General features: G+C 39.4%; 1 protein-coding gene across 1 annotated transcript in view; it reads right to left on the reverse strand.

The window, feature by feature from the left end:
• The window catches only part of HSD17B12 (hydroxysteroid 17-beta dehydrogenase 12), a gene marked incomplete at its 5' end in the record, with an annotated part of 86,475 nt that overhangs the window by 14,767 nt on the left and 58,632 nt on the right, over positions 1–13,076 (reverse strand). Inside the window, 1 exon segment of the mRNA XM_080345808.1 lies at positions 4,762–4,796. Coding sequence (XP_080201934.1) covers positions 4,762–4,796 — 35 coding nt within the window.

Genomic DNA, 13,076 nt, shown 5'->3' on the forward strand with positions numbered 1-13,076 from the left:
TATTTTGGTAAGGGTACCAGCCTGAAATTTGCTACCACCTTCTCTGCCATGCTCTTCTAAAGCATGTGCAGGTAGGAGAGAAAGTAAGACTCCTGGATTTCCCAACCCACTGATGGATTTTGAGCATATCTATTTCTGATACTAGTTTTACGTACAAAACCAGACATATTATTTAGTGCTAGGTAGAAAGAAGGTTTTAAAAGCTTCAAGGAAATTAGGGCAAATACATGGTTAGAAGGTGCTACCAGACAGTCCAACACAGTGAAAGATGCATCTCTGCTTCTTCCTACCCTGTACTAAATTCAAACCAGTTTACCTGAACATACTAAGTATGCCACGTTTAGTGTGGAGGGAGAACATGCACATGGGCAGGCATCATGCAGCTCAACTCCTTGCATGTTCACAGATTAGTTTCTCACCATATCTGTTCATCTAGGTGTATGCTATGCCACTGCTGCCACAACGATCTAAGCAACCATCTTAAAAACAAACAGTTAAGAGACCATTAAAAATTAAAACAATATACCTCTTTCGTGACAACAGGTTCAAACCTCCATGGCTTCTGCCATGATACAAGTGTGCATTAAATCTGTGATTGATTCACCTCTAGAAACGAGATGGCTAACGTGACAGAAAAGAATCATTTCGGTCATTCGGGATTTCAAACACCTTCCTCTACCAATGTTCATTGTACTTTTCAGGAGTTTTCTAGAAGGCTTGGTTGGTACAGTAAACTAGCAACGTGGATCAAAATATGTGGCACGGAGAAAATAATTAATCATGAATTTTCATGACAACAAAAGGTTAATAATGGATGCCAGAAGTTTTTCGTATGAAGACAGGTGATGCTTGTGATATTTATTCATGAGCTCAAACAGGGATTAGCAGTGAAATGAGCATTTGTGCAGTTTTTAAGAGATTACCAGATTGGAGAATACTATAAGGAACTTTTAAAGGAGCTCAGACTGCTGTGTGGATAGACTACAGAATGGCAGATTAAAAAAAAAAAATAAAATAAAAAATAAAAAATCAACACTGCATACTACAGAAAATAGCTTGAATTAATCCCAAACTTTGTAGGACTTTAAACCAACCATCACTCCCTGTGCAGCAGTCACCAAAAACAGACAACAAACAGGATGGTGGGAATAGCAGGGACAGATCAACCACCACTGAAATCTTGTATTACAGTCTACAGAACACTTTTATCCCTCTAAATACAGGACAGAAATATTAAGAACCTGATGATTTAAGAAAGGGGAAAAGAAGAAAAAAATAACCCTGATACACTGATGAGGTAAAAAGATTGGTTCAATTTAGCTATTTAAGAAACTATTAAGAGAAGCCATGATAAGAGTATACAGGCTAATAAATGACAAAGATCAAGATCTTGATTTATCCTCTCAGAATACAAAAGAAGGATGACATTTATTTAAATGAGAGATTGAAATTTAGATCTGATAAAAGGAAGTGCTCTTCTCATATTCAGACTACAGGAATACTTGCCATAAAACTTAATTGACTGTAGCTTTAGAATAAAGGTTGGCATTCAGACTGTAAAGCACAGGTCTCACAGCATCTGGCTAGACTGCAACTTTCCAGCAGTGGCAACCATCATCTCAGTGCAGTGAATTAGTGCTCTGACCTAGTAAAGAAAACCCTCTTGGAAACACAACAAATTAATAGCAGCCACTTGCAGAAGCTCCGTGTATTGGTCTCTTTGAAGCAGTCAATGTCCCTGCGGGTTTTGTGGTTTGTATTTTGTCTTTATAAAGAAAACAGTCCAAGTCTTGAAAGTTCGTAACTTAAAACCTCCAGATAAAAGGAAACTGAGAAGTGCACGTGTAGGATGAACACCTCCAATTACAATTTTGCTGCTTAGAGGAATTGCAGAATGTTTTTAGGGAGGGATCTGAAGAACTACATGAGCATCACTGCAGCAAAAAGAAATTTTGGCTCCATCAAAATCACCTGTGCACTTAAGAAAATAAATGAATAAAAAAAGTTGGTGGAGATGAAGAAAGCCAGGCCCCCACCCTCACACCTCCCCATCATTCTACCTTAAGCGGTCCAGCGCCAGGGAGGCTATATTTAGCCATCTCCCTGTTGCTGTGGCAACCAGAGCCTGCTCCAGCTGCACGCCAAGTGGAAAGAGCAAGCTTCCTCTGTAATGTAATTATGCACTTGCTACTTCCCTGGCAATAAATACCATAGTTTGATATTTCTCTAAAAACAGTCAACTGATTTTGTTGTTGTTGTTGTTTTGTTCCCAAAGACATCGAGCCTCAGTTTTCAGTTTTTCAAGTCACCCACCTTAGACAGTAGCCTGAAAATTTACAGAAGAACTGCTCATTTAAGTGTAATAGGAAGCCACAGACTATAAATTGTCACTTTAAGTGTTCAGAGCATGGGAGAAGAGCCACAGCAGAGAATCTAAATGCCATTACCAGAAGTGGCATTCACCTAATGCTGCTATGTTTATTATAAATAAAAGATAACAAACACACCAAGATGCAGTTGTGTTTTCTCCTCACAGACCTGAGTGCAAGGCATGTAAAGTCTCCTCTATTTCTGTACTTGTCTTATAATGTATTGCCATAAAACCAGCACTCACATCCGTAAAAGTATGCACTACAGCTGCAAGATGCTATAGCACAATACGTCACATCTATCTATTCAACACACCATCCTCCTTGAACAAGTGAGGAATTAACAACGGGACTCCTAATCTAGTTCTATTCTTAGAGGCTAGAGCCCTTTTTCCTAACCTAGGGTCCCATGTTAGAAATCTATGGTTGGCCCAAAGAGCAGTCTAGTTCCTGCTCTTGGATCTGCTGGACAGACATGTGGTTACATGTGGTCCTCCTGTGGTTACAGCCTCTTAGTGGTGTTAATAGCCTGTGAGCTATGACTATGTAGGAGCTGGCAGCTGCAGACATTGCTTCTGTGCACTGCAAACCCAACTGACTTCACAAAACCAAACAGAAAATGGAAGCTTTTTCAAATATTTTTCCCTGGGACAGAAACCAAGGCTTGATTCAAATGGAGCAGTCATTCAAAGTGGCTGCTCACACGCAGGAAAAAGTTCCAGATGTGTACTTTTCTTTTTTATAACCACTATTAACCTTTTCTTTCCAAGCTGCTTCTTAAACATTTATCCTTGAGATTCCCAAGGTAATCATGTAGTTAGGAAAAGTGAGAAGAAACATGACATAGGGTGCTCAAGGGTAGTCAGAACCAGAGGTCAGCAGCATCCTGGTTTGCTGCCTTTCAGTAAAATCATCTTATCCAGGTTAATACATAACAGAAAAACATACACAGGATATTCTGTAAGCAGAATATGCATCATTCTGTCCTAAGGAACTGAAAAGATCAACTCTGCCAAATGGGTAACTACAATATCTCTCTAGACAAATAAGAAACTGAGGCAAGAAATTGTTAGAGCTTCAAAGTTCCAAATATTGATAACAAAACAACACTAAATCCTTGGAAAGAAGAATGGCTTTGGTCATGTTGGTATCTTCAAAGGGCTGTGGTTTCACTAAAGGCAGGCCTCTTTATCAATAACAGTACACAGACGAGGGCTAACTTTTGACTTACAAACCCTGAGTAGCTACCACCAATGTACTATAATCTTCATTCTCTAGCTTTATTGGGAAATATTACATCCAGAGCCATGAGTCTTCTAATTCACATTTCTTTACATGAAATAAACTCCATATCTCTTGGTTGTTTAACTAAAAATCTAAGCTTGCCATCACCCTGATGTGCTAGACACTGACACTCATACTGGCCACTAGCTCTGTTATTTTGTACCTACAAAGAAACTTCATTTTAGATATGAAACATTTGCTCTGCATCTGTGGAACTCTTCAGTAACTGAAACCTGATCTGCAACGAAGACTCCTAGACAGTGAGATGATGCAAGAAGTACCGGGTTTTTGTTGTTGTTGTGTTTGGTTGGGTTTTTTTCCCTAATCTTTGTCAGATTTGGAGGCTTGCCCTGTATATGTATGCTCCCCCTACAGTGTGTGTCCAGAGGCAATACCACTGGTGACTGTCACGCATGGTTCTACACAGCTTTCCTCAGTATTGCAAGTATAGCTCAGATCTGACCTAGGGCAACCCCCAGCAAGCTGGGCTTAGTACCACAGAGACAGTGAACAGTCTGGCACAGTCAACATCAGCTAGAAAACAGCCTGGAGGGACTAGAGGGAAACTGTGCACCTTCTGGTTTCACCTGGGAGCTCGCTAGGAAGTCAGTACACATCTTCTGCAGTGACAGTGGTGTACATGAACTCTTATTATAAAGAGCTGGTCTCCAATTCTATTTTTCCAAATGATCACAGACTTTCCTCAATATACCTCCTACCGTATAATGAGAACATATTCTTTGCATCCATTTTACTTACAGTGACTTAGAGAAATAGCCTTAAGAAGGTTATTCCCAGGAACTGTAACCACCCCCTCAGAATAGCAGGTTGTTGAGTTAGTGCTGATGAGTCAGATGGGCTTTTTAATTCTGTTCTAAAAGGAATCACCACAACAGTGGAGAAGGGAGAGGAAAAATAAAAAGGGAATCGAGTGGAAAAGGCTTCCACCGTCTGATGATTCATGCACCATCAGCGTGACTCACCCGGCATTACTCTGCCATTAAAACATGGAGACTAGGCTGATTAGTCACAGTAATGAATTTTTCAAGAAAGGATTCTCCCCTATAAATAATGATGACTTTGTCTGGATAGTGTTAGTGTGACTCACCTTTCCAGCATGCCGGGCAGCACCAATCGTGTCATCTGCAAAAAGAAAACATTCGTGATGGCTGAGAATGCAGACACCAGACAGCCAGAGACTGAGGGAAGCCTCCCTTCCTCCCAGAAGCAGCTGCCGCCCCCTCTACCCTAACCAAGGCTCGGGGAAGCAGAGACCATACTTTGCGTAGGCAGTTTATTTTTATTCTACCTGGATAACTTGGCTCTGTCAAGTAGTGTGTGCACTGAATCTGGTGAACCCATCCAGCTAGTAGCTTAAGTACAATAAGAGTAAATTAAAAAAAAAAAAGAAGTCTTCACTGCTTTGCAGTATCCATGGCCTCTGAAGAACATTAAAACACGAGAGTACCGTGGTAGGTGTATGATCTTTCTCTCTCCACAAAAAGCATCTGTCTTCCTCAAGGCTGACTAAATTTACTACCTATGCTAAGGCTCAAGATAACATCCAATGCATTTCAGCTAGGCTTACTGAGCTGCTGATTTTAAGTTAAATTGTAGAGCAGCCAGAGCACTGAACAGAACCAGTGAAGATAAGTTTCCTACACTACGTTACCGACAGAAAACACTTAAGACCCAAAACATTTTTTTGCTGATGACACAGATGTTTTCAGACTGAAGAACCTTCACCCTCACAACGAAAGTAGCTTTGTAAACCTCCTCACTGCTCTGGAAGCTTCTGCCTTTGTTAGGACTCTGAGCAATCTATTTACAACCTGGCTGAAGGATTCTCCAGAGCAGTGATCCTGAAATAAGCTTCCCAGTTGCAGACAGAGCAGCTCTGACAAGGGACGCAAATCAAGCATCAATCCAAACTTTGATGAATTTGTAAATAGTGTGAAATAGTTAATTTCCTTGTATTAATTACTAACACCCTAAAATACAATTTAAAATCAAAATGTCTGCCTTTAAGAAATAACATCGAAGTCTGGCTTGTGCCAAACACTACCCTGCCCACAAAGAACCCTGTTGGTGTCAGTGACATGACATTTATCAAAGACAGATCAGACAAGAAATATAAATTATCACTTTTCACATCTTTAAAAGATGCTCCAACAAAGTTCTTGAAAACAATGAGAAGGGGGTAATAAAATATTAACAGCAGCAAAATGTAATATTAGCACCAATGATACCAAATTACTTTGATAGCTTAAAATATGAAACATTTGAGTACTATGGGAGGAAAAACACAGAAAAATAAATCAGCATAAAAAGGAACACAAAACGAAGAAACAAATCTTACTGTAGCAAGCTATTCATATTGCTGTCACCACTGCATTAGCCCTTACATATGACTAATTCTGGGTCTGCAGTTTGTTTTTTTAATTTTTAAAATTATAAAACATACCTTTCCACAAAAGAGGGAAAAAAAAATCATGAAAGAAACCCCCCAAAATTTCATTTGGTTAAAGTTGGCACACACAGAAAATGGTAGAGAAGGGCTGCGTTTTGTATTTTATTGGCATTTTTCACTTGGAATAGATTCTGCCACCAGCCATGCTGCATCACAGCTTCAGTAAGGGACAGTACATGCAGAAGTTGAAGAGACCTTTTGTGATGTCGGCCGTTCACATATTTAACTCTCAGCACTGGTCCAGAAGTCAAACTAAATGTTCAGAGTTCATAAACATCACCAAGTTAAACATATCTGATGCAACTTCAAAAAACCTTCTAACATTAAGTCTAAGTATACATGAGCTTCTTCATTTACTAATGCTTTACAAGAGATATGGAAACAACTATTTATTTTAATGTTAAAGGATAAAGAATGATAAGGGCTAATTTTAAGACTAGTTCAAGATTGGCAGATCTCTTAACTGGTGCAAGCTTTATGATCTCTCCCACAGATCCCCTGGCAAACAGCAGCATGCTGCTTCTTGCCTCCCAGGGCAGTGTAATGCTGTGTATCACCTCCATAGATTGACACATGGATGTGGACTGAAATTGCCTTACCTTAGGCAACCCATAAATGGTCTGAAAAAAACAGTACAGGATCTCCCATTGTATTACAGAGGGGACTCCACATTTGAAACTTTGTGATAAATCCACACAAATACATTCATGGTCTAAACCCAAGTCACAGCCCACCAAGCAGCTCTAACAGCTTATCACAAACCTGCTGGTTATTACCAATACCCAAATGGGAGCACATAAAAACATGCCACAATAATTACTTGACTTACATAAATTCAAAAACTATGAAGCCATTGAGACATGAGATATAACAGGTACACAATTCAGGTAGAAATCAAGAAGTTTCTTGCCACCAGCTGTGTTAAACAGCCTGTTTCTAAAGTTCAGCTAGACATGTAATCAATTTACCCCCCTGCCAGAATAACACTGAGGGCAAAACTGATTTTCATACTCAACATCACTTCCATTTGTTTCCATTAAAAATAGTATTTTAAAGGAAATTTTTAAAATCTGTGAAATAGGGCAAAACTTTTTCCTATCTGTATTTTTACATCTTGCAATGTGTGAAGAAATATATGAATAGTCAGTATCTTTACATATAGAAAAAAAACCCACTTTTTCATGGAATAACATAACAGAAGGTATCTCTCTGAGTCAGTCTCACCTCATCCAGCCAAGTCCATGCTCAGACTGTTCCAGCAGTGCAAGAGCACTAATGGAAAAAATGCTGGCAGAGCATTTTGCAGCCATATTCTCGGCACTAAGTCAAATAAAACCTATAGCAGAAATGTAGTTTTGCTACTAATAAGTATCCATATGTGCTTGCATGATCTTTATCCAGAATAGCCAAACTCGTTAACATTCTTGTCTTCTACAGCTATAATCTTAGACATGCCATTATGAAACAGGCTGTTGAACAAACACCTAGAATTGAATAAATATCTCCCAAATAAAGAATCTGAATTTTAGCTAGGTCTCATATAAAGACAGCCAGTTCTGTAATGGAGTGTATTTCATAAATGCCAAAGCATTGCAAGTCTGAGTCTATAGGAATTAGAACACAGGATGCCAGAGAACTCTATGGTCTATAGCAGTGTTTCTTTCTCTGAAGGTGATCTAAAAAAGGAAGAAGTGGCAGGAAACCTAAAGGAGAGGCTGGGAACTATCCTAACAAAGTGCCTTCAGTTGGTGGTCACTAAGCTCACTCAGGCTTCCTTCACATAGCTTTTTCTGAACGAATGCTACTTTCTACAGAAATACCAGTGCTGCAGTTGAAAACAGGAATGTTCCCAATTTCAGCCAAGTGGCCAGACAACAGGCTATGTGAAAACCACCAGCTCAAACAAAGCAAACTTTTTTCTTTCTTTAAGATTGCATTAGAGCAGAGTGAGAACTCACATGTGCGTGTGTGTGCACCTGAGAAATTTGCTCAGGACAGTTCCCTCTATGTGAGAAGTTGTTAATCTTTTATAAGGTCTGGCAAAAAAAGTTATATTTAGCACACAACCATTAAGCACTTGCTATGGAGGTTTTTGCTTGTTTGTTTTTCAATGATTTCATGTACACAGTATAGAGTTTGGGGTATAGTTCCTTTGGTTTGAGGGGCTGCATTATTTTTTTTCAATCAACCTCTTTCACATCTAACACTCCAGCTCCTAAGTGTCAGGACACTCACAGCAAATGGCTAACTTAAGGCAGAAATTCATTACAGACCATTTCATTAATCTTTACAGGCAGCTGTCATTTCTTGACATCCATTTATCTGCAACTGCATTTATTACATGTCTGGCAAGCACTGGTTGTATTGCCCACTCTTCCTCATCAGACCTGTCTTCTATCCTCTAATTTTGGGAAAAAAAGACCACCACTGTAAGCCTAAAGGAGGAGAAATTCCTACTAGCAGATTTAAAAATGCACAGCCATATGGATAGATTTATGTTCTTAAACAGGTGCTACTCTTAAAAGATCCTGTTAGAGGACTAACAAATAGTTATAAGTTACAACCATGTACTTCCAGTGCTTTGGGGTTTTTTTCCAGAAAAAAAATCTCCCATTCTTAGTGACGACTGAGTTGTAGCCTTTGCTCGCTCCAATCAAGCAATAACTCAAGAGCAGAGCTTAGGAAAATAATAATAACTGGTAAAGTTTTGAATAACTTTCAAGTGGTATTCCCTCAGACTGCTAAAATACAGTAGGAAACACTGAGGTAAAAATTCAAAGTCTTCCTTCACATCTTATAGGCCACACAACTGTTATACAAAGTCAAAAACATACAACTACAGTTGTATATTTAGAGACAAATCATTCTATGGTAAGATGTTAGAACTACTCTTTCTACTTCCAAAAGGTATAATGATCTGTAATTAAGCCTATGCAAGTATAAAGGATGAAGATAGAGAACTTGGACAAGTTTTTTGCTTTGTTATGCAGCGAAGAAGCTTCCTTCAGACATCATTCACAGATCTGGGGTGAAATTATAATAGCTCAAAACAGCATAGCTTTTTAATGATCAGCAATTCTCCGTGGTGCACCCACTCATGTACAAACACATCACTGCTCCTTAAGATAGTTCATAGTGCCTGGGCAGAGAATTCACACAAGTTCACAAATGCACTATGTGTTTCACAAATAGTTAACTGACACCATGTCCATGCAACCCTCCTCTGCATTCCTTACACTGAAAGAAACAAGGACTGTCCATATCCACTGGTAGCACCTACTATTAAGTTTTTAAATGTGTCCCTTTCAAAAAAAATTCTTAATGCAGCTCATGCCCCAAGCTGAACAAGAATGATTTATGTTTGTAAAAACTGGCAAGTAAGCCTGATGTCAATTCAACACAGTAACCTGTGTACAAGGTCAGTAACCATAAAGGGGAACAGGACGTACAAAGGGAACTACAAACAACATGCTGCAAGCTTTGTTCATTGTCAGTGACTTTCCTTTGATCTAGGAGAAAAAGTTTTCCCTATTTAGACCCCAAGACTTTGGAGTCCAGTTTACAAGAGAAAGTTCTCAAAATAAGCATCTTCCCACCCCTTCCCTTTACATAGGAAAAAGGCTACTCAAATAATAAGACTGAACTTTTTATTTTCAAGATGTGGAATATGTATCTGTCTCAACTCCAAATCTACAAAAAGCCACAGAACTCCAGGATTTCCTAAATTTCTCCAAGTTTCTCCAATGTATTTTGAAGAAAAATCCCATGTGCTTCCCTGACTATTGCTGAAGAGTGTTTATCACAGCTGCATTTCCCTTGTTCCAGCTGCCTGTGTATCATGCTCTCAGGTTCAAAGTCAGCAAGGTGGGAAACTGCAGCATTTAATTTCTCCCTCCGGACCATCTGAATGATACTCATGACCACCTTCACAGAACACTTGCTCCTCTTCCAAGTGTTCGCAACTGTCCGTCTCTGTTATAAACTTTTATTATGTACTTGGCTAAATCATCCCTCCTTTGATTATGACTTTGAATATCAATGTAAAGAAACCTCTTGACTAGATTAGAACACACAGAGTGATTTCTTCTCACAAGACAAGATTGCCACTCCCCTCAGAACTAAGTTCCACTTGCTGTGATCCTCTCCAATACACAGCTAACACAGAAATTCACATAAGATTCTAGCAGAGCACAGGCAACTATCATCCAGCTTCTGGTAAGGTACCTTTGCAGACGTGGTGTTAGCCTGCACTAGTCCATCTGAACACTCATGGGAGAGAGATATGGCATTTCCTACTGTCTTTCAGGATTATTACTCCCCAGACTTTTCTTCTATCTATGTACAGGCCCACAAAACAATATTTTCCTCTGTCTCAAATACACTAACTTCTTTCCCCTTTTCAGTTTTATATCAGCTGCAGGTGGTTGTGGGTTTTTTTGTTTGTTTTTTGTTTGGGGGTTGGGGAGGGGGGTGGGTGTTTGGTTTGGTTCATAACACAGAGTATTTATGTATTTTGAAGTCTTAAGCAAATTATAAGTTTCTCAAATACAGTGATGATAAAAATCCTCCATCTTGTAGGCCTAAATCCCTTTGTATTTGACACACAGTATAAAACACAAATAAGGTGATCAAGGCAAAGATTAGCACACACACCAAGCCGCATACATGTGTGTAATTTACTCCTCCCTTCCTCCGTCAACACCCATTTCCAACAGAAGCCTGACCTGCAAGCCTAAAATTTACATTCCCCCACAACACAATACCTTGCAAACCAATTCAGTACCTTGCTTAATCAACCACTAAGCCAGCACTCCCTGAACTACTTAGTCTCTCATTTTTCAAGAGAACACAAGTTCATGCCTCACTCCCAATGCAATTACCATATTGTGATGCTGCAAACAGAAATAACTTACTTGCTGTTCCTCACATACTAAGTATCTCTTGCAGCTTCCCAAATGAGAAAGAAGGGCTCCCTGAAGTATGGGAAACAATTCTTTATGCTCATTATCTGCCCGTTTTTTCCACCGGACAGCAAGTCTGGCATCCTTGGCTTTCAACACATTAATCCAACAGCCAAATCAAGTTTAACTGTTTTTCCAGGTTAAAATAAAGGCTGTAGTATACAAAGGTGAATTGACACAAGAAGATGCAGTTGATACAAAGGAACTATAGATGACAACTATACAGCACAACTATAATTTTGGCTCTTCAACACTGGCTGGTTAGTGAAAAGCCCCAGGACTTTTAACCTGATATTTTTTCAATGTCAAAAATAAGTTTAGTTTGTGTCTCAAAATTTGATGAGACATCAAAAAATAATACAAACCCATGTTACCTGAACTACCATCAACAACCATTAAAGTTCTGTTTTTTAAATCCCCCCAGAAGCTTGAGATGCAATTATGACAGGAACCATACTTCACATACTACCCTGTCTTCCTCATTTATCTGTCAACTCAATCCTTGCACTAGGCTGCATCAAGTCTCAAGCTTTCCTGAGAAAATACCACAAACAAAAATTCTTCATTCTGTTTATGGCATCATCAAACCCAAAGCACTTCTAGTTTTCTATATTAAATGAAGAACAGACTAACTCCTGCACTGCACATGACCATAAAAATGTGGTATTTCCTGGAGAGCTTAAAAAGAACTTACTGCAGTGGGAGGGGGCACAGTGGTGTTTGACTGGGTTTTTAACCAGTATTTTATAAGATGTGAGATTTCCAATGTGTTTTCTGCATTTTTGCATAGCTTGTTTTTGGTGGTGTACAGGATGCTTTGAAGGCAGATCACAGTAATCACACCAAACTGTCCAGTGCCAAAATTGCAACACCGTGGGGTTCACGGGAGACCTAATCCATCAGTGCTCTAAGGACATGATAGGAGCAAATAGCATCAAACAGGATTTTGAAAAGAAACACGTTTAAACGCTCTGATGGGGAAACAAGTTCTCAAACACATAGGGAAATTTCATAGTATTAGATTCTCTAATGGTTTGGGAAAAGTATGAAACAGCAGAACCAACTAGGCTGATAATTTATCCTGGGAGGTAAAGATGAGGGTCTTATCTCTCATTGTATCCCCTCCTGCTCAATGCATTTCCCCTAGGAAATCAATGAGCTGCCCAACAAAGAAAACAATGGGTCAAGAGGTAAGAGATGATTATCCTTCAAACAAGCTTTCACTTGTGGCAACAAAGGAGACCTTAATAGTTCTGCAGAATCAAACTGTGCTGAATGTCTTCACTTTCCCACTCCAAGCCTAAGGAGCATTTCAGCCAGAAGCAGGGGTATGTGACATGCGTACCAGAAATGTTATGGTATCCAAAGAGGTGTTGCTGACAGCACAGGTGCAGGTTACTTAAAAGACTTGGAATATTGTTACCCTTTAAGCACTGAGGAAGTTTGGTCCCAAAGGCAAGGAAGTAGGTGGTAAAGTTCCAGAATGTAACAGTAGACCATTTCTGTAACACTTCTGATGAGAATCTGAAGATACTCTGAGCCCAAATGGATACACAAAACCTGCTTTGCCCCTCCTGTACCTTTAGCTCTTCAGCAGGTCGTTATCTCCTTGCTGACGGACCCAGTGCCCTCCTCCATCTCAAACTTCATGTTTTTAATCAGGCAAGAAGGGATTTTTTTTTTTTTTTTTTTTAAGCACACTTATACCCCTGGGTAAGAGATTAAATCAGCCTCAAACACCAAACTACATGTTCACAGGATTATGTCCCAAAAATCTAAGTGAAAGGACACACAGGCTTTCCCAAAATTGTTTTTCCTACCATGATTCCCCAGTTCCACGGGTTCGCCTGAAAAAATTACTTACAGATGGTACATATCTCTAATGTGTTCCTCTTCCCAAAACAGTAAGCATCTGGCATGCCTACTGTTTAATTACACAACAGGCTCATGCAGGATGAAACATTTTCAAGCCTGGAAGCTTATGCTCAAACT

The sequence above is a fragment of the Nesoenas mayeri genome (genome assembly GCF_963082525.1).
Source record: "Nesoenas mayeri genome assembly, chromosome: 5".
Lineage (NCBI taxonomy): Eukaryota > Metazoa > Chordata > Aves > Columbiformes > Columbidae > Nesoenas > Nesoenas mayeri.